General features: G+C 48.8%; 6 protein-coding genes across 6 annotated transcripts, besides 2 other annotated features; 4 read left to right on the top strand and 2 right to left on the bottom strand.

Annotated features, from left to right (window-relative positions):
* Positions 1–91: 91 nt before the first annotated feature.
* On the bottom strand, positions 92–2,147 carry FPSE_03526 (uncharacterized protein; the record flags this gene model as incomplete). Its single annotated transcript, XM_009256645.1, has 6 exons — positions 92–276; positions 326–862; positions 920–1,167; positions 1,217–1,654; positions 1,704–1,991; positions 2,125–2,147. 6 exons carry the CDS (start codon positions 2,145–2,147, stop codon positions 92–94), a joined length of 1,719 nt encoding a protein of 572 aa, XP_009254920.1.
* A 649-nt stretch (positions 2,148–2,796) lies between these two features.
* Positions 2,797–4,378, bottom strand: FPSE_03527 (uncharacterized protein; the record flags this gene model as incomplete). Its single annotated transcript, XM_009256646.1, has 3 exons — positions 2,797–3,927; positions 3,975–4,032; positions 4,086–4,378. 3 exons carry the CDS (start codon positions 4,376–4,378, stop codon positions 2,797–2,799), a joined length of 1,482 nt encoding a protein of 493 aa, XP_009254921.1.
* Positions 4,379–5,208: 830 nt separating this feature from the next.
* FPSE_03528 (uncharacterized protein) lies at positions 5,209–8,347 on the top strand (the record flags this gene model as incomplete). Its single annotated transcript, XM_009256647.1, has 5 exons — positions 5,209–5,292; positions 5,356–5,463; positions 5,521–5,831; positions 5,883–5,912; positions 5,965–8,347. The coding sequence occupies 5 exons, from the start codon at positions 5,209–5,211 to the stop codon at positions 8,345–8,347; spliced, it is 2,916 nt and encodes a 971-aa protein (XP_009254922.1).
* Positions 8,348–9,924: 1,577 nt separating this feature from the next.
* On the top strand, positions 9,925–11,158 carry FPSE_03529 (uncharacterized protein; the record flags this gene model as incomplete). The annotated part of the gene is made up of 5 exons (XM_009256648.1): positions 9,925–10,020; positions 10,259–10,282; positions 10,532–10,557; positions 10,628–10,722; positions 11,082–11,158. The coding sequence occupies 5 exons, from the start codon at positions 9,925–9,927 to the stop codon at positions 11,156–11,158; spliced, it is 318 nt and encodes a 105-aa protein (XP_009254923.1).
* Positions 11,159–13,347: 2,189 nt separating this feature from the next.
* On the top strand, positions 13,348–14,471 carry FPSE_03530 (uncharacterized protein; the record flags this gene model as incomplete). The annotated part of the gene is made up of 6 exons (XM_009256649.1): positions 13,348–13,426; positions 13,530–13,619; positions 13,932–14,087; positions 14,181–14,182; positions 14,376–14,384; positions 14,460–14,471. The coding sequence occupies 6 exons, from the start codon at positions 13,348–13,350 to the stop codon at positions 14,469–14,471; spliced, it is 348 nt and encodes a 115-aa protein (XP_009254924.1).
* A 50-nt stretch (positions 14,472–14,521) lies between these two features.
* Positions 14,522–14,548: a microsatellite.
* A 927-nt stretch (positions 14,549–15,475) lies between these two features.
* Positions 15,476–15,544: a microsatellite.
* Positions 15,545–17,779: 2,235 nt separating this feature from the next.
* Positions 17,780–19,217, top strand: PTH12 (the record flags this gene model as incomplete). Its single annotated transcript, XM_009256650.1, has 3 exons — positions 17,780–17,923; positions 17,983–18,901; positions 18,955–19,217. 3 exons carry the CDS (start codon positions 17,780–17,782, stop codon positions 19,215–19,217), a joined length of 1,326 nt encoding a protein of 441 aa, XP_009254925.1.
* Between the last annotated feature and the right edge of the window lie 1,053 nt (positions 19,218–20,270).

Raw genomic sequence — 20,270 nt, 5'->3', positions numbered from 1 at the left:
CTATTCTGAAGACTAACTATGTTAGTTTCTGAACGTTCTTTTATCTAATATAACATCCAAGAACGAGATTGCGGTCGTGGTCTTGAAAAGCTCATGCTGGGCCTAGGAAGACAGGGCCTTCTCCGATCCACCCAAAATCATCAATGATCATGGACCAGTCGACTCCTTGAAGGGGATCAATAGAGTTATCTATAGTCTGGTCCTGGCCCTGATTGATATCTGGATTAGTGACGACACCATCACCATTGCTTTTGTCGGCATTCGAAATATTGGCTTCTGTTATTCTGTGAGTCAAAGGAGTGCCTTCAAGAGTAGTTCAACTTACCGTAGACGTCGATGCCTTTTTGCACACTGTCTGTGCTATTCTTGGCTTCTTGTAAGGCCTGTTTAAACTGTGCGAGACACCAGTACGATGTTGCAGCTCCAATGCGATCCGACCATGCACCAACAGGTATATCCCACCTGGGCAGTATGTGCCTCACCGACCAGAAAGTCTCAAGGACAACTGACCCACGTACTGGAAGGTCGTTATCACGCACTGAGCAGGTTCTAAGTACAGTCAAAATCTGCGCCACAACTGCATCAGCGTCTGAAGCTGAGATATGTGGTGGGGCGGCTTTGGAGTGTAGCGTGGACATGAGGATACAGCAGGCGTCCATGACAGCGCGGTAGATCCAGTGGGTACTGTGAGTCAAAAGTCGGGATGTTGACTCGAGAGTGAGGGCTGTGTTTATGAGATTTTGTGATGTGTTATAGGCACGGAGGGTATTAATGGTGAAGTTGGGACGTTGATCGGGAAGTGAGACGAAATAGTAGGCCTGCACTTCGAGTTGGGCAGTGAGGATTATAAGTCGGGAACAGTCTAAATCCGGATTAGAAGTCATTTTAATCTTACTGCGTATAATCCATTCTTTCGTACCTGTATCAACATGGGTGACAAGTGGTCTTAGAAGCTCAAACTCATCTTCCCACGTCTTGACGACTGTTTCGGGAACACCATCATTTGATAGTATCTGTGCCGTCATAGCTGTATGTAGTCGATTTGAAAATTTCTGGAGCTCAAAAAGAGTCATAAGTTCTGGCGCGAGAGTGTCTTTGACGGTATTCCTGCATCGAGTGTCGTTGTGCTGGAGGAATGGTGGCGGGTGCCCGTTGCCCACAGCAGTTCTGCTCACGCTGTTAATTACGTCCGTTGTGCTTCAAGACTTCAACAAACCTCTGTGCCAAGATACAACAGAACATCCAAGTTATTGACGCTTCGTAGTCTGTACACGTCATGTGCTGGCGTCCGCCGATCAAGAAACTAGGGTGAGATCCTCGGCCAGTATGTAGTCCCAGGAGCATGCACGCGTTGAGAGCGCTGCTAACAAATGTCGGCGATGGATCCGTGACAAATCTAATGGTCGGAAATGGCCAGCTGCAAATAATCAATAGGACATGGATCGTTTCCATGTCTAATGCGACAGCTCGAAGCAGGCCCCAGACATCGCGGTTGAGAGTGTCGAGTAATGATGTTACGATTTGCCCACTCTTGGCGTATCTACGACAAGCAGTGAATATGACTGTCCAGAAAAGAGTTGGCGACGCTTCGAAACATTGATCCGGGTCTTTCTTTCTCAAGATGGGCAGATATGGATGAAAACATTGTAAGTATCTAGAGTTGTCAGTTCGATTGTCTGTGTGTGAAACTTGGAGAGTCTCACTTCTCGAAATACCAGTCAATGTCCTGACCAGACACCACTTGCCCGTTTATTACACGAGATTTTGTTGGTTCCGTCTTGTGAAGCAACGGTGCCGATGGTGTAAAAGACTCGGGCTGTTGAGAGCTTTGCAGATGGTTTGACAGCGGAAAGACGGTATTGTTGGCTGAGGGTGTTGGTGTATGAAACACGGCAGTGTGGCTCTGAGAAACGGATGCAGGTTCCACATTGTTCTTGGGATGAACAACTTCTTTGATAGATCTGAGTTCTTGTTCCAGGAGTTCGAGTTTACTATGTAAAGTTAATATTGGCAACCCTTTGGGCTAAGACTTCCATAGGACAATTCTGAAAATATGAGTTCGTATGAATCAGTGGTTCAGTTACCTTCTTCTCGTGACCCTCTTGTGCGATCTATCATACACACAAGATATATGAAGCTTGGCGCATCGTTGACATGGGTGTCCTGCTACAGGACTCGCTTTACACCGAACCTATTACAGACTCTGGGTTAAACTATACTCAGTCCAACTTAGTCAAAATAACTCACTTTTGAATCACGACAACTTATGCAAGCCACATTTCGTCTAATTTTGCTCTGTGGCGAATCTGGCGCTTGTGATGGGCCTGGACCAGACGTTGACGCGGGTGACTCCTCGGAGGATGGTGTTGGGACCATTGAGTTGAATTATGCCCCTGAACAGTCCAGTCATGAACGTTCAGAGTGCACGTTACGAATATCAAGTTCAATAATAAGATGGGTTTAATGCGAGTTATTAATGTGTTATAAAATTGGATTTTATTAGGATATTGTTAAGTCAGAGGAGCTATGGTGGTTAGTCCCCTTCCTCTCAAGAGATGTCTTAATGTAGTCTGACGTCACGTGCACTATTTAAACAGGGCACCTAACCATGTCAATAGAAAGTGCTAAACCATAAATCAACTGCTTCTGAAGCCTGGAGCAAGTGAAAAGAAACAATTACAGATAATGATGTATTAAGTTGTTTATTATCAATTTTATGGCTACTTTCCTAATCTATATCATCAAAGAACCGCATTAACGATGCCTCAACTGCATGAACATGCGCCTATTGTTATTCTAGTGAGACTTCTTTTGCATGGTCTCCTTTGTGACACCAGCTGGTGTTCTGTCAGGCTTCAGCATGACACTGACCAACTTCCACATAACCCAAGCAAAGCCAATCGCAACAGCAATGGCTGTGCCTGACCTGATAGAACCTACTCCATCATCATCAAGCACAGGTACCGTGACTCTGTTCATGAGTCTGCTGCCGCCTTCCGGTTGAGGGTTGGCATGCCAAAAGACGGTGTCACGAGGGAACAAATCATCGTATCCCACATGCAGCCTGTCGAATGGGCTTTCCAAGGTCCCTTCTTCTGAGGAGCATGCCCAAAATACTGCGGGATAAGGTATCTCAATCTCGACTTGGCCAGTCGCCGAAGGCTTGAGGTATCGTAGGTGTAGCGGGATTTCAACGCTCCATGGCTTCTCTGTGCTGGGATCAGGCGGCGCGAGACCAAGAAGAATGCTGGAGCCCCACGTCTCAGCAGTGTATGCTGGAGCTTCCAGGTCGACGGGAAGAGTTGTGTATCGCAAAGCGGTGAGATTCTTGGACGCCAGGAACAACTCATCGCCTAGTTGATACCGATCCGCAAAGATTGTCCTGGGCAGTGTCAAGAACGCGTAGGGCGCACACTCGCCATCGGCGCTGGGAAGCTTATTAGAGTTGAAGCTGAGTTGTAAAGTTGGGTGAAGTCCTGTAGGCGTGAGAAACTTGGAGGTGAAGACTGATCCATCTCGACGATGTCGTGCAGGAAAAGTAAAAATGGTTGGTGAAGGCTTCTTCTGGTCACCAAGTACAGACAAGACGCCAGCAACTCCCAGCTCGTTCTCCTTCATGTTCGGCTGCGATTGATCATTGACAAAAATTCCAACCTCTACTCTCCTCGCACTAGATGCAGGGACTGCAACAGTTTGAGGTCGAAGAGGCCATAACGCCGAGACGACAAGAGCATTGGCAGCCTTATCAAAAGACAAATCCAGGCCAGTAGCCGTCAATAGACTACGTAGTCGAGCGTTGCAGACCGAATCGAGCTCAGGACAAAATTCTTGAGAGCTAGTGGTTATGAAAGAATGCAAATCCTCAAGTGCTTCGTAGAAAGAGAAGCTAGGGGAAGCGGAGGTGCTTTGCTGAAATTCGGTAAAGGCCTACCACTAATGAGTTGTTGTCAAGCAAGTGGGATGAGAAAGCTTACCTCTGGTTTGGAACAGTCCAGTGGGCCAAATCTCTGAAGCCAGCTACAGAGTTTTGTTCTATCACGATAGATCAGTACATAGCTTGGGGGTCTCGGGCATTGACGACGTACGGGTTGCAGGAGTTTGGCAAGACTGGAGTGGCATAGACGTGGAGTCCCGGTGAGATACGGGAGGTGAAAGGATCCATTGTCTCCGACTTGACAGGACTTGCCCATCTAATATGAAGAGCTTCATACTCTTGAAGTATGTCGGTGAGCTCGCTAGGCAGCTCACCGAAAGGAATAGTGAGCTTGTCCTGACGAACGGTCTCGATCTGAGGCCCTAATAACCCAGCATCTTGGTTATCCAAAGCCTCAGGATCAAGACTATAGTCATTGTGAATAAAAGTTACGCGCTCACGCATAGTGTCGGGATGTGTTGCGTGATGAATATAAATACCTACTAGGTATAGTAGGGATATAGTTCAAGGCGGGTAGTTAGACCAACTACCTTGAAGAGACCTATCGAGACAACTTGTCGCGTGTCAACTGGCCTATCGGAGAAAATCCTGACTAGGTCTAGATCTCCCTTCTGATCTGCGAGGTACAGTCTAGGCAATTAATGAAGAATTAAATGGAACAAGGTGTTTGCCCTAGTATCTGCTTGTTTTTTGTTGTTGAGCTCGGTAGGCGTTTTGGGTGACAGATGGCAATGGGAGGTGACGTTGGCTTTGCTGGTTGGTCAGAGCTCCTCCTGGAGCAACCTACACGTGCACTGTAGGGGAGCCAGACACTGGCTGGGTGTCATCCGATGGCCCTAGACCCCTGTTGTTGCGCGCTAAGCTGATTTGGGGACCGAAGCTTAGTTCGATCCATCTCAACTGCCATTAATGTGAGATGCCCTATGCCTGCGCCTGCCCACCCGACACTATCTCGGTCACGAATTGAAGGAAGTCGCTGGTCTATCCCGTCGATTTAGGTTGTTACTTCCCCGTCTGTCTCATAATCCGTCACCATCGAGATGACAACGCGACAGAGCCCGGGATTTCTTCCTTCTACATACTACTATGCCTTATGAAGCGAGACCCACGATCAAGATATTTCCTGCGACACGACAACTACGAGAATGCTCGCTCACAATTGAACCAATAATCGCTATATCGTGATACGATCGTGAAAAATACCAACAGTGATGTCACGAGATTGACGCATTGAAGTCTGTCAAACACCGCAAGCGAGTCGTACATTCGGCACCATGGCCGATCACCAACCATATGTTACTATTCGTTCTCGGAGGCCAGTCGAAGGCCCAGGTTCGAGAAGCACTGGTTCTCTTATGGTGTGTTCAAACATTAATTCCAGGGCATTTCAGCCTCCACGCGACTTACACATGAACTCTCAGACTGCATCTGGTGGAGGGGATCACTATGCCAGATCCGCAACACATGACACAAGCCGTACCAGTTTCCATGTGAAACATATCAGTCAATTTGCCCAAAGGCTTGAAGACGTTGGTCTCTCCTGTTCACTATGAAATCAGCATTCAAACTCACTCACTTGTTCTCAGTCTGCTACCCGTGCGTTTCCTAACCGCGGAAGGTCCTCGGCCAGGTACAAGAATGTCCAAGTGTTGCTACTGCACTGGAATTCAGATGATCTTTTCGTGATACCTGAATTAGAGGATCTCGAAAAGTGTCTAAGCGAGGATTATGGCTTCCAAACTGACATCTTTGCCATCCCTTCAGAAAACTCTCATCTTGAGTTGATGATGCGAATTGGCCAACTTATTAAAGGTCATGAGTCTCAAGACACCCTGTTTGTTGTATACTACGGCGGACACGCCAGAATAGACGAATCTAGACAAAGCACCTGGTGCGCGTAAGTCATTAGCTACTGACACCGTGCAAAGAACATCCTGACAACTCTTAGAACGCGAGAAGCGAACTCTCCGTGGCTTCAGTAAGACATTCTCGGCATACCTACACAACGTTCATTTCTAATTTTCACATAGATGGTCTGCAATCCAGACTCTCCTCGAACGCTCACTATCGGATGTTCTCATTCTACTGGATTGCTGCGCTGGGGCCGCAAGTGCCACGTTTCCCAGTGGTGCCAGCATTACTGAGACCATCTCAGCCTCGAGTTGGGATGCTATCGCCCCGGATCCTGGACGTTACTCCTTCACCAATGCTCTTATTGAGGTACTCCAAGAGTGGAGGGTTCGTGCCTTCTCTGCTGCAATGCTCCATGCCGAAGTCCTCGCTCGTCTGAAACATCCTCGGCCCATCACCATCAACGGCAAATACTTTGAAGCCCGATCCACCCCTGTGCACTTCATGATGACTTCTAATCACAAAGCGCCTAGTATTGAAATGTCCCGCATGTCTCGTGGTGACAACCTGCCCTCCCCTGAGTTGACACCAATGCCTGAGATGGCACATGAATCAGGTCGGGCAGCTGATTCTGCACCTGTTTCGCGAAATGACTACATGTTTACCGAACCTAACGAGGATACCCCTCATGTCATGATTTCTTTGGCATTAGAAGACGATCAAAGGCTTGACATCAACGCATGGGAACAATGGCTGGGAGCATTTCCTGCCATGGCCAAATATGTCAAGGTACAAGGCGTTTTCAAGAGTCACTCGACAATGCTTCTTGTTTCCATGCCGGTTTCCATCTGGGATCTACTTCCAGAGGATCATGCGACATCTTTCGTCGCCTTTATCCGTTCCAACAACCTGATGGCTCAGAAACCCCGAAACCAATCAGTGCCAACCTTGGTTCCTGCAAACCGTTATCCCACCGAAAACGACAGTGCATCTTTCGTGTCCGATGTTTCTGGGACGACATTTACGCCTACAGAGATGACGGGACGGACTGATCAACTGGGGGCTTTTCGGGATCCTACGTATGGCAGGCAAATCAGCTCCGTAGCGAGGACTCATCCCTCACCTAGTCAGCAAGTCTCGCCCCTTCACATGCCGACACAACCTCTATCACCATCCCAGAGCTTAGCGCAACGACCCGTGAGGCCTATGCACTCAACAACATCACTTACCATGTTACAAAGACAACAATCGGCATTATCTCTAGGAAGTGATAGAAACCTAACACGGCAGATGATTATGAACCAACAGCAAGCTCTACGACGCACAACCTTTGGAGTTGATGTTCCTGAACCCAAAAAGTTTTCTCCTCATGTTGAAAAACGCCTTGAGGAGTATTATCAAACTGAGCCATTGCCAAATGATGGTCAGAAGGCATTCTTTGCATCGAATTTGGGCGTGGAACCTTGGCATGTAGAGGTCTGGTTTCATCATCGAAGAGAGAAGGATGCTTTTACTCAACGTTTTGCATCCCTCCAAGTTGAAGGCTCTCAAGTTCAGGCCCATGGAGGGCCACGTATGATCTTACCATCGAACCTTGGTGAACTTTTAGACCTATCATTACCGGGGCAGAGCATCATACTTGATCTTCGATCTTCAACGGAATTCCAAAAATCACACATCAAGGGCGCGATACACTTTCGTGCCCCTCAATCATTCTTACGCCCTGCATCTTTGGATATGATCGAGCGCGTCTTTGCCGACGCACAAAGCAGGAGAACGTTCTCGCGATGGCAGCAGGCTAGCTGTATTGTCTTCTACTCACGTGGCCTTGACCACCCATGGGAATACCCCTCTGCGGAGATCTTACTCGAGAAACTCTCGGCTTGTGGCTGGCGCGGTCGCTGTTTCATCCTGAAAGGTCATTACCGAGAATTTAGTGACTCTTTCAGTAATCATATCCACCGCGCGCAGGATGGAGGTTCTGAAAGAGCTCTGTCCAGTTTGTCGGTTGCCAGTAAGGGCATGTCCGGCAACGAGGGGCAGTTTGCTGAGCTGTTCGCTCGACTGGAAAAAGAGGAACATGCGCCGAATCTCAGCTCTTCCCCTGGGTACGACGACGAACGGGCCACAGCACTAGCAGAACAGGAGAAGGTACTCGAGACCGAGTTCCAGAACCACTTCCCTGCGCTGTTCAAGAAAGCACACGACGTCCACGGCGTTGGTAGATCAGACAACGAAAGTTTTGTGACTAAAGCACAGATGGTGGAGTATCTGGATCGCGGCTTGACAAAGATTCGAGACGCCCATATTCCACAAGCACCAGCCACTGTCTATGCACCGGGACATTCTAAGCTAGCAGCTGAGGGTTATCGCGAGCAACCAAACGTGAACAGGGAATCAGACGAGTACGTTGAGGTCAGTCGAGGAGATGAGACACTGCCAGATGGAAGCCCGCAAACTACAAGCAAGGACAAGGATATTCGGACAATGGCGCCCCCCGAAGAGATATCCCGAAGGGGGCGTGGAGGAGGTATTTTGAATAAAGTATTCCGGAGGACATAGCATAAAAAGGTACACATATTTACGGTTGATGATACATACTGCATGGGGTGGTCGTGGACCAACAACAGGAGTTCTTTCTTGAATGCAATAGATGTTTAAAAATGGGATTGCTACAGGTCGATGGACATTCATGGCTTTGGATAAATATGCCCACACTCATACTTGTGCTCTCTATTTCTGCGTATTTCGACTGACTGATATGGACTGCTAAGATGGGACAGCCAAACTTATATGACAGTTTTCAGTGCGACTCTCGATAGATTTAAATCACAACCATCATCTTTATAGTCACAGTCCAGAAAGTAGCTGAATTATACATTCACATCGAGACGGAAAATACAGTCTAGTACCAGGGCAACTTGGCAGTCTTGGGTTTATGAGTCAAAAGTGTTGGAAAAACCACCAATGCACATTGTTTCTATCATGGTGAACACGATTCCGTGCGGATAGACATATCTAACAGTGATAAACACAATCTGCAAGCATACAGTCTCTTCGTCGTGATCATCTGGTTACCCTGTAGTGTTACGTTGGGTCAGTCAACAAATGATCGTCGGGTATAGCTGGTACCACAAAAACTAAACACCACAACACATGTACGTCTCAGGTTTCATGATATCTATCGCCTCGGTTTTCTACTGCGTTCTACGCTTCATCGTCAGATTTTGCTTCGGTGGCACAAGCCCAGATACAGCAGCTGGTGCCGTTGTGTAAAGCGGCAAGACCTCGTTTTCACGCGGCCTACTGGTGAAGCCAAACCGCCACTGGCAATAGTTGCATCCGTGTGTGGAACTCGACGAGTAAGCGGACTGCCCAATAGAGAGCTTGTCGCGATTTTCCAGAAATTGAGGTCCCCTGTGCGACGAAGGACAGATAGCGTACAAGAGAGCAGAGTCAGGAAGGTATCTCAAAGAAAGCACAAGAGGACTTTTCGGGCCACGGCAGAGAGGTGACACAGATATGACAGTCGGTTTGACTAAGGGAGACCTTTGCCAGGGGATAGACTAACTAACGTACGTTAGTTACAACCTAGTTAGTAGGGTTGATCAGAGAGATATGTGCAGGTGCCGAGTAATGGAATTGTGCAAAGCGGAAAGATTCGTTTCCGTGAGCAGTGCACAACTACTACCTAATTATCTAACACTTACCGGTCGGCACCTCATGTCGATGCCGCCCTTGTTCCTTTACCTGCGGGGCACCTGAGCCTACCTATATCTGATCAATCAATAATTATCGCTGCACTGCAGAGTAGCATACCACCACGGTGAAGTGGTTTCCAAGGCCAGCATGAGTCTGCCTAGTTGAGGCGAGCGATCCACATAACCGTACGACGGAGGCAAACGCAAGCACAAGTACATAAATAGGTTATGAATAAAGATATGTACATGCTCAACAAGCATAAACATAAAGTGAAATGCTAACAGTCGGCAAGAAAAACTCAGAGGGTTGCAACAACTGGATAGATTGTTGTAGTGCAACCTCATGTGCCTGTATAGTAAGTACATACATACTCCGTACTATGCTGCAGAGTGTGCACATAATATTAGTAGTTATAGTATTATTATTCATCAACCACCATGATCCGAGATTGGCGCGCGGAGCACAGAGCCCGGCTTAAGAAGAAAAATGGCCGACCAAGAGACCGAACCGGGGAAAGGGCCCGTGGTCTGTATGTAAGCCACGGCCACGGCGGCTCAAGATGGGTTTGGCGGCCGTCTGACAGGACGCTTGGGCCGACCAGTTCAGGGTACTGTATCGTATCAGGGCCCTTGACAGCCATCCTTTGTTTGTTTGTTTGAAGTTGACGTGTGCTAGGTTGACCAAAGCGATACTATACATAATCACTCTGTATGCACTCCTGTCATCGAGGTGGATCTCATTGGGTCGCAATTGAAATGACCCTGAATATAGTTGCTTTTTGGCCACCAATTGCATGTAAGTTGGGCTGCATCGCCTCGAGCGTTGAAATAAGGAGCCGACTGGTTGAGATTGAGATGCTCGTATAAGGTCCAATGCCCCAGAGTATGCTAGTCTTGAACTTTCTTTGATCATACCCACCAATGTCAGGGTCACAATAAGTAGCAACTGTCAGGTTAGCATATGCCTTCCTATCTAGGTCCAAGTCTCTATCCGTCCACCGGAAATAGTGATCGATTTGCATAGTAACGAGTTAAACGCAACCAGGCACATGCGACTGTTGATGGTGCAAGGTGAGCAATCATGTTAACAAGACGCCGTGGTATATTGAATAGAATGGCGAAAAATTGCAAAAAAATAAAGGAAAGAAAAGGATGATGAAACTTGTCATGACCCCATCGGCCGTTATGTGTCGCTTCTGTGCTTTCCTGTGCGTCAGTTTATGTGGATGGATGGATGTATGTATGTATCTTGACCGTTTCTCAAACGTATCTGACAAGGACTAGGTGTGCTGTTAGTCATATGTCACCAATGATATATAGAGACAACAAGGTTGGCTTGTAGGAAGAGAAGATCAGATAACCCCGGCAAGAGTAAACAAAAACGTTCCGGGAGGAAACAAAATTGATGAGTTTGGGAGGTGGTCATAACTCGGCAAACGACATAAGCAACAACCAGTCGTCGCTTGTGAAATTGTGTACCATCCATGATGCTCCTCATTCCATATCATCGACCGTAATTGCCTGAGTAGACCAGTCAGGACCGACAACCCATTATTTATTGCATAAATAATGGTCTTATGACGGGCCTTGTACAGCTTCTTATGCATGCATGTATGGAAATGAAGAGATTTTGGCCACAGCTTGCGTTGCGCATCCCGCGATGATGCACTGATGTCCTGATATCCTTGATAACCTAGGTTCAACAAAATCTGAGTGCGACCTCGGGGTAACCACCATTCGATGTAGGCGGGGTGATCCACTCACTGCTGTACCGAGGAGGACTAAGGTAATTAACTCATGCTGCGATTTTGCTCCAAAACCATCACCAATTTTGCTGGATCTGGATCTGGACCGTTGGACCGACTAACTCGTCTCGATCCATTTGGAAGAGCCTACTTTTGAGTTCAATGCTACTGGGGGAGGCAAACGTAGGAGATCCAATGTGGCAGTTGATCCATATCGTCCTACCGATGAGGGTCTCAAGTTGCTAGGGTAGCCCCTGCACAGAGACACATCTTTCACCGTAGCAGACGTTTTAGGACACAGCCAAGCGTTCTCGTGGGTCATGTCGTCTTGTTCGTCCTGGTGTCAACTGGCTATAATGGGCGAGTCATGCCAGGAACTTTGCTTTGCAAAACTCCCCTTGGCCTGCACGGAATTTTTGTAGCCCCCAATTCATGTTTAATTGAGGTCGATGCTGACATGTGAGCGTTGTACCGACTGCCAGATGAGTAGTGACGTTCCGAAGTTACTAGATTCAAACTAAGATGAGCAACTCATGCCGTTCCAAGGCTTCTTCATGGAAATACACAGCTCGGAGGTTTTGAACAGAAGCATCACCGTCACCGCTTTTCCTTGTGTAGCAGTTTGACAAAGCTGCAATAAGTAGCGGCTTGCAGCTCGTGCATAAGGGGTTGTACCTCTCGCCCTGTAGCTTGTCCAGATGGGCAATTTGGCCTATGAACATGTCTGGCCACATTGGAGGAAAGTAGTTCTTGTTGTACTTGACAAAGTCCGGCCATCATTGTATTTGTCCAGGTGTCGTTGATGAAATATTTGCAGCCTTTGGAAGGCTAGCATTCAATAGAAACAGTGAATACTGTCTACTAGGTTTCAGAAACATAATGAAAACGCTGGTCACCATGTATTCTTTTCTTGAATGTATTCAGTCTAATGTGTGAAGCCGTTGAAGTGGCTGGCTGCCATTACATGCAGGTCATGGTGATGGACGGCAACTTGGCAAACGCGAGATAAGCGACGGCGTTGTCGTGAAGGACACCCAATCGGTTGAGCTTTAGCAGCCTTCGATCCTGAGCCGTGGCGGCAAGGGACGACATTAGCATGGTACATATGGTGTTGTGGATAGACATATTGCTTTTGCTGTCAGGAGCACAATGACTTGGCACGTCCGATGAAGAACGCCGCCACGTTTTTGAAATAATATTTCGAGACTTGTGGACTATGCCGTGCCACCAATCTGGATCTGGTATAACGAAACCGATGAACACATGCAAGGCGGTGAGTTTTGATAATTTCCTCAACCTGAACGGCACTTTGCGACGTGTGCTTACCGATCGCTGGAAGACGCAGAATGGATGGTGACACAGAGATGAGACTGGGGTGTCCCGCAAAACATGTCAAAAGACAGATCTGCTCAGCATCAGATTCTCTAGCTTTCTTACGATTCGTTGGTTTCGTAGGCCCACAAGGACCCAGGAATTGGAAGGCATACCAGGGGGCCCTGAAAGCCCCTCCCGACCAACGGGCTCTGCCGCTGGGATTTATCTTCGGTTGTGACCTCTGACAAGAGAGTGATTGGAGGTTTTTGAACAAGACAGACCGGGGTGCCGGGTAAGGTACGGTTCTTTTCCTAGTGTAGACCATCTTGCGAGCGCAACCCTGACGCACCCGTTGCCATCTTGGGTTGGCACCGAGAAGGCGAACAGACGACGAAATGGATATGCATCGGTCACATACAGGACTTCGAACAAACGATTGAGGTTGTCTCACTCCGGGTGAGATGTCAAGAAGGGACTATGCGGGGTGCGACAGCAGACAGCCACCACATCTTGTCGAGCAACGAGCAACAAGGGTTCGCATAAACAAGGTGTGGGCTTGGGTATGACCTAAGCTAGCATTGTGCGTGTGAATGCGCATTGCGTGCATAACAGGCACAGCGAGGTGGGCCAGGTCGTTGCTGATGGCACCAAACGAAACAAACAAACCCACCTTCTTTAAAGATGACGGTTTGCATAGGGTACGCAGTGAACAGGACAAGATGTCGAACCAAACTCGACTTTCAAACAGGTTAGGACGTTTTGAAAGCCTGCAGAGTCTTTGCCAAGATTGCATGGTCAATAAATGGGGAATACTGAAATTATTGTTCATGTACTGCGGTTGAATCAGCAAAAACCGAACGACCCTAATGATCAGCGCCCTGGTAGGTCCTCATTCGAGAGTTGTTGTCATAGCGCAATAGTTAATCGGAAGGATTCCCAAGCATCTCCGTTGTGCATTTTTGACATCTGTAACTAGTCTCGAAGATTGCCGTAGGGATTTGTTCATAGCCGAACGTCTTGCAAAAACTGATCGGCAACTGGAGGCCGGCGCAACTCCGACAGGAGAGGTGACTGGTCAGTTCAAGATGCTGGGATACTTCTGTGGGCAAAATGGAGGCGGAACCCCTGTTCAAAGGCTTCAGAATGGGGTGAAAGCCTCTGCACACACCAGCTCTGACAGATTCAACTTGCTTGGCTGATCCTGACAGGCATGTTGAGTCGCAGCCCAGGACATGGCTAGTAATATAGAGCGAGATGAAATAATAGCAAGGATGTTGGTCTGTACTATTACCCACAGAGCTTTGGTCGGGCGGCCGATGCCAAGGAAATAACTTGGAGGGCCAGAGTTTCGCTAGTGAATGACCCCTGGTACTGTAACCGATGTAGCATGCACTGCACATAGCTGGATTAGTGATCGGGATATTATTCAAGACCGTTGGAGAAACAAGATGGGTGTTTGCGATGCACGTACCGCTCAACGGCGTGCTGATCGACGCAGCTCTTGGCGAAAATTCCATCATGAGTTGAAGTTGGTGCTGGGAGGTAAGATGTTTACTTGCTGACCAGTTTCATCTGGTAAACTGGTAAATCCTGGTTTTTTTTTTACACGGCGATTCTTAATGTGAAGTTCTATAGAGGTACGTGAGCCAGGCAGGTAGATAGATGTAAAGGATGGACGGAGCACAGAGTCGGTAGCGGGCAATGAATTGTTCCGTTCTCAACCCCGAAGTCCATAGATGGAAGGAAGGCACCATGACCTCAATCGTTACTTCCATCGCGAATAGACCCCTAACTTTGGCAGGTAACTATTTATGTATGTCTCTCATGTAGGTAAGGCAGGTATGCAGTTGCAGCACTTTCCATTCCGGACCCTTGCAATGTCAGGTAACGTGATGTGGAACTTGGACCTTGTAGTGGAGAAGTTAAATCCTCAGGTTCCATGTTTATCGTGGAATGATATTAGCATTGTGACATTGTCGCATCGCATCGCATCGTATCGCATCTCAGTGACTCCGTAATAAACGTCGACCTCAACGGTGAGTGTAACTTTGATCAGCTCGCCTGCCAGACCCAGACCCAAACCCGGGGCTTTCTTTAACTTGGTACCAAAACAAAGTTTACAAGCTTCTTTCTCATCTACCGAACTCAGGTACGCCAGGGATCGAGCCAGTACCAGCAAGCCTCAGTGTAACGTTCAACTCCTCTCTGAGGATCCGATGTTTCTAAATGGACAACTTAAGCTTCATTCAGGTGCCAAGACCAGGTTTATCTTTGCCTGTCGCCGGTGGCAGACCCGTTCGAGCCTAGAAATGCTACGATGCCCGCTGGAGTACCTGCTGTTTCAGTACACCTTGGCCGAGCACCACATGTACCATGTCGCAATCCCATTCAAAACGTCTTTTTTTGGGGCCTGCGAGAGCGACTATCCCAGCTCCGGAGGTGGTCCTAATACGTCCCGGCCCCGTGCGATCTTCACGACGATCGTGCAACTTTGACAAGCCAATCGCAACAATAGTTTTATTTCCAGATCCTGGCTGCTTATTCTCTGTTTTATACCTAGGATAGTTACGAGCTATCCCAATTATGTCACTGTTTAAACGTTCGCTCGACAAGCGTGAGTGAAAAAGAACAGCGACGTTTCCGAGAATCCAACTTGTGGAGTCAGTCACCGCCTGGTGCACGTATGTATGTGTCTTTGCGTTCAATGAGGCGTTTGAGCTTGATCCTTAGATCATCTTGGACAGCCCCAAGTCCCAGGAACTTGGGCCTGGACTGACTGCCCATCAACGCCACGGGCCTCCCGTCTCTGTACCCGCTCGAGCCGCGTCACAGTCAGAAATCCTAGCAATATGAGTGGGCTTATCGGACACAACCCCTTTCAGGAGGGCTGGGTGCCTGGGACAGAGCTACTTACATGCTCTGTTGCAGCAAACATAGCACAGCACCATACCTACCGCGCAACACCATACACACATAACACAACAATACACAGCACAACAAGCAAGGCATTCCTTGACATACTTATCAACCCCGGCCCCACAATGGCTGCCGAGACGCACAAAATGCAACTGCCGGAAGCCTATAATACGTAGGAGTACGGACGAGTATGACCATGGGATCTTTCGGTCAAGCTTCAAAGCATGGATGGACGGGGCAGGCCATGCCAACTATCGCTGCACGACGGTTGCAACCAAATCTACTAACTGTATGGTACCCGTACTCAAACTCTTGTCGAGCTTGCAGCCCCAACAGCCCCCTTGCGGTTGGAGATAGTGACGCTTACAGTACAAATTTGAAATCTCCACAGCGTGGTGCTGACGTATAATTACTTGCTCCATGGCGGCGCAATCCTGAATCATGGTCTACCTGCAAGCTGCAGATGCCACTGTCAGTGGCGGGTATCGTAGCCGCCTAGCGCTACTCCTAGCCACAGAAACTGTGGACGTGACAGCCCGTCAAATCGAGGTTGGGCTGGTCTCTACCGGCCAGAGGCAAAGCCAAAAAGGAGTTGGATGGCACCTATCAGCCAGTGTCGAGCGACCCGTCGTACTTGAACTTTAATGGCACCACAAGCCCGAAGCTCATCGGCATGGGTCAGAGCGGCGTCCTAATCTCGTGATGCTCTCATCAGCGGTGGTGAATGGCTGTGTTAGTGGCCTCAGACTTTTCCAACGTCTGCGACGAAAATCAGGTCGGCAATCTAGCGCCAAGCCTCAGAGGCTTGCCAACGTTGAAGAAACTGCAGATCGTATCGACTTGGGGATAAATTTATGTCCCGAGTTCTGATCCAGTCCTGTCCTGTCTCGTCTCATCAGGTCAGTATAATGACAGCACGCTCATATGCCCATTTCCGTTCCGGTATGCATGTGCAAGTTCAAGTTGCATATGCAATGGCACCTCAAATCCGGTCTGGTCTTCGTGTAGGACAGTCCAATTTATCGCACGTTCTCAACCGCTTTGACTATTTAGTCCATATATACACAACATGCATACGTACATAAAAGGGACATGCAGCTGGGCGTGCAAGCGGCGACGATTTACACTCCACACGCCACATCAAGAAGGCTGCCAGCATGGTTGTGCACACCATGGTGTGTCAGCCACTATTGAGCCAAACCTGGTCACCTTTGCCCTCTGATTCTCCAACTGGTTTACCAAATTGAGAACTACAGCCACGGCCGCCAGCTTGGTCGCTTGTTGAGCCCCTGCTCCATGTCGACTGCCACCCCTGATCCAGAAAGCGGGCATATCCTGGCAACCACCACAAGCTTGTCAAAGCTGTTCATGAGCGTTTTGGGATTGGTGAAGTTCCTCTTGTTCTGGCGATACAACGCTATGTTCTCCGAACCTAGGCCATTTGTTTCTTCATATTGCCCCGTCCTCATTCCCCTAGCCTCTAGATCGCCCTGTGTACCGTACCCTACCAAAACTCGCATGCCTGAACCCTTCAGGTTTAGATTGCCTGCCCGTCAAGTTGTTCTCTCCACGCCTCGAGGCGAAGACCTCTCTGTCTGCATAGTAATATACGCTATAGATGCCATATGCTGGCTTTATTAAAGAACCGCACATCCCAGTCCACAACGCTTTGTTCCCACGACGTCGTGTGTGGCTTGGATAAGTTGGTTTCACTAATACCACGACATCTCCAGTTGAGCCCCGGCCACTTTGAAATTCTCCGCTCAGATGTTCATGACCCTGTCTATGTCTTCTGGCATTTCCTATACTGGTTACCTCGTCTGCGTTGCCCTACGATTAAGTGCACCCCACTCCATGAGATTTGGGAACTGTCAAGGCCATCAAGCCGCCATTGTACTCTGATATACAAAAGGCTTGGGCTTCCCACCTACGGTAGATGACCCCGGACCCTCCACCTTCTATTCTCCATCGCTATATTTGGTAATACGACAAGTGTTGGCCCTACGTCGGATCAGTTTACAAAACTTCACTCTTTGCACAATAGCGTTCTCTTTTGCAACTGTTCTTCACCTTAACACTTGCTGCTACTAGACCACGGGCTCATCACGCTTTGGTTGCGCTCTGGTATAGAACCAGAAGTATAATCTGTGCACCTTGTAATAGGGAAACGAGTTGTTCACCAACACTAGACGGCAGGCCAGCTTGACCGCGGCACGGTTTCTTCTTTGTCTTGTCGCCGTCTTGTTATGGAAGGTAGTCGTTCGCTGTCGAAACAGTCTGATACGAAACTACAACAGCCAGCTTCCCATCTTCCCAAGATGTCCATGATTGCTACCGCTTCTCCTTCTCCTCACCCCTCGTCCTTCGGTATGCCGCGCCCTTGGGAGACCAACCGATGTCCCGACTATTCGCTCAGACCGAGGACCGAGAACGACAAAGTTGCTCTTCCTTCGATTCGACAGGTAGGACTCGCTGATTTCATGATCAATCCCTGCAATGTTCTCAAGCTGATATGTTCCAGGCTTTCCCTGAACTACAACTCCAAACACAACCACCACATGACCTCAACACAAAGCCATTGGTGACAGCATTGGGTACTGCACCATTAGCTGCGGCATCACCTCAATATGTTCACTCACCTAATTCTAGCAAGAGGAGGAGGTTATCGATAGAGCGAGAGATGGAGAGCGAGAGAGCTCGTCAGGTACCACGTCTATGTTACAGCCCCGACCGAGAGTCACCTAGACAGATTTCACCAAACCTACCAATTCAAGCCGGAACACGGGAGAATTGGACAGCGCCCACAAGAACAAGTCCATATCTGACAAACGGCGCAACTCACCACTCGGTTCCAATGGAAGTAGGCGAGCGAGTAGAGACTCGATCAGCATTGCCTAGCCTTCCCCCACCACGTTCTCTGGAACGAGAAGCGGTTCTCGTGAGCCGGGGACCTGCGCCAGCGCCAGCGCCTGCGCCAGCACCAGCACCAGCACCAGCACCGGCCTCTATACCAGCGTCAGTTTCAGCAACCGCAACAGCACCTGCGCCGACGGAGGGTTACAGATCTTCGCACCAGCCAATGTCACATTCACGGACCCCCATCCCCGAGTCTGGAGTCTCGCCTTACCGAGAGTCAAGCTACGGATATCCTTATCACCACCCGACACGATATCAATCACTGTCAGCGGGATCTGCCCACTCGTTTGACCGTACGCCATTCACACCAGGTGCATACAACGCGCCCTACCAAGACTTTGTTCGTTTTGGAGAGATGGGACCTGCCAGCTTGAGCGGTGACAACAAACAACGAAAGCGAAGGGGCAACTTGCCCAAGGAAACTACCGACAAACTCAGAGCATGGTTTGTGGCACACCTTCAGCACCCGTATCCGACCGAGGACGAGAAGCAGGATCTTATGCGGCAGACAGGACTGCAGATGAGTGAGTCAACAAGCGTGCGAAGAATTGTCAAAGCTAGAAACTAACATGTGCAGACCAAATCTCCAATTGGTTCATCAACGCGCGAAGACGCCAATTGCCAACCATGATCAACAACGCTCGCGCCGAAACTGACGCCATGTCGAGCGCTCGAGGCGGTGACATGAAGGTGCTCGCCACAACAGAGCGAGGCGACTTTGACCACGGGAAACGAGAGCTCGTTGGACCCCTTAGTGATGGAGAGGGCGCCACTTACGACGAAGAGCTTGAGGCGCTGGGCCAGCGAAGGCCTGGCACCATGGGCAGGGGCAGCGTCTGAGATCGAGACTACCTAGGAATAGGTCCAGGTACAGGTGCTGGTCCAGGTTCCTATCCCTTCCTCCCTTCCTCCGCCCACCACTGTTTGAGCAATTATTTACAGCGACACCCGAACCATGGTTACGGCCAGGGACATTTCATTTCGATGGTAATTTCTCTCTCTCTCCCTCTCTGTTTTTCTCCTTGGTGTTTGAGGTTTTAGCCTCCAAACGCATTTAGCGGCGGGTTATATCCCATAGAGTGGAGATGGTGTTTGTTTTAGGGGGGGGGGGACCCAGTCACTAGGGCACGGATCGTTCAGGAAACGAAGCACAGGGCGTAGACAGCATTTATGAACGTCACAACCCTGCAAGGAAATAGGACGGAAAACGCGATATATACGGCAGCGTTTTCTTTTTTTGATCAGACGGAGGGTTCAAGGCAGATGAATCTCTGAGATGAGCAACAGCACAAAATATTAGACAGCCCGCGAATAATCAGTATCAATCATATTCGCAGCCCAAGACCACTTTTGGTTACAGGCGAACCAGACGCCTACCTATCTATCTATCTATCTTAAAGTTAGGCAAGTTTGGTCGGGGCACCGAATCAAATCAAAGCAAATCAAAACAGTCAAAACAAGAGTAGTATTTACTTATCCCGAATCACCGTGACTGATTGAAAATGTCTAAAGGTCTGTGCGTGAGCTTGAGTGAAGTGTAGCCTCGCCTCATCTCATCATCAGGTACAGCTGACTCAACGTTAACTCCTTCACGACGGTGCTGTAATAGTATTAACACTAATATTGGGTTGGGAATGTAGCTCGGATGGAGCCTTTCCTCCAGTCCAGGGATTCGGGATGAATGCTAGCCTGGCTGGGCTGGCCTAGGAATATCTTCACATCAAAGGCCGTCAGTTTCCTCATCGTTTGGTCCACCCATCTTGCGGCAGGAGGTCTTAGCGATACGCTACAACCACTGTCCGCTCAAAGCTGGAATATCCATTGTACGTGCTCACAGTCCTTGAGCCGGGCTGTCAGTCAGTGCAACGTAAACTTTGCCTTTACTTGGTCTAG

This window comes from Fusarium pseudograminearum, chromosome 3, assembly GCF_000303195.2.
Source record: "Fusarium pseudograminearum CS3096 chromosome 3, whole genome shotgun sequence".
NCBI lineage: Eukaryota > Fungi > Ascomycota > Sordariomycetes > Hypocreales > Nectriaceae > Fusarium > Fusarium pseudograminearum.
Note: the sequence above shows the minus strand (reverse complement) of the source record. Positions and strands in the feature narration are given on the sequence as shown.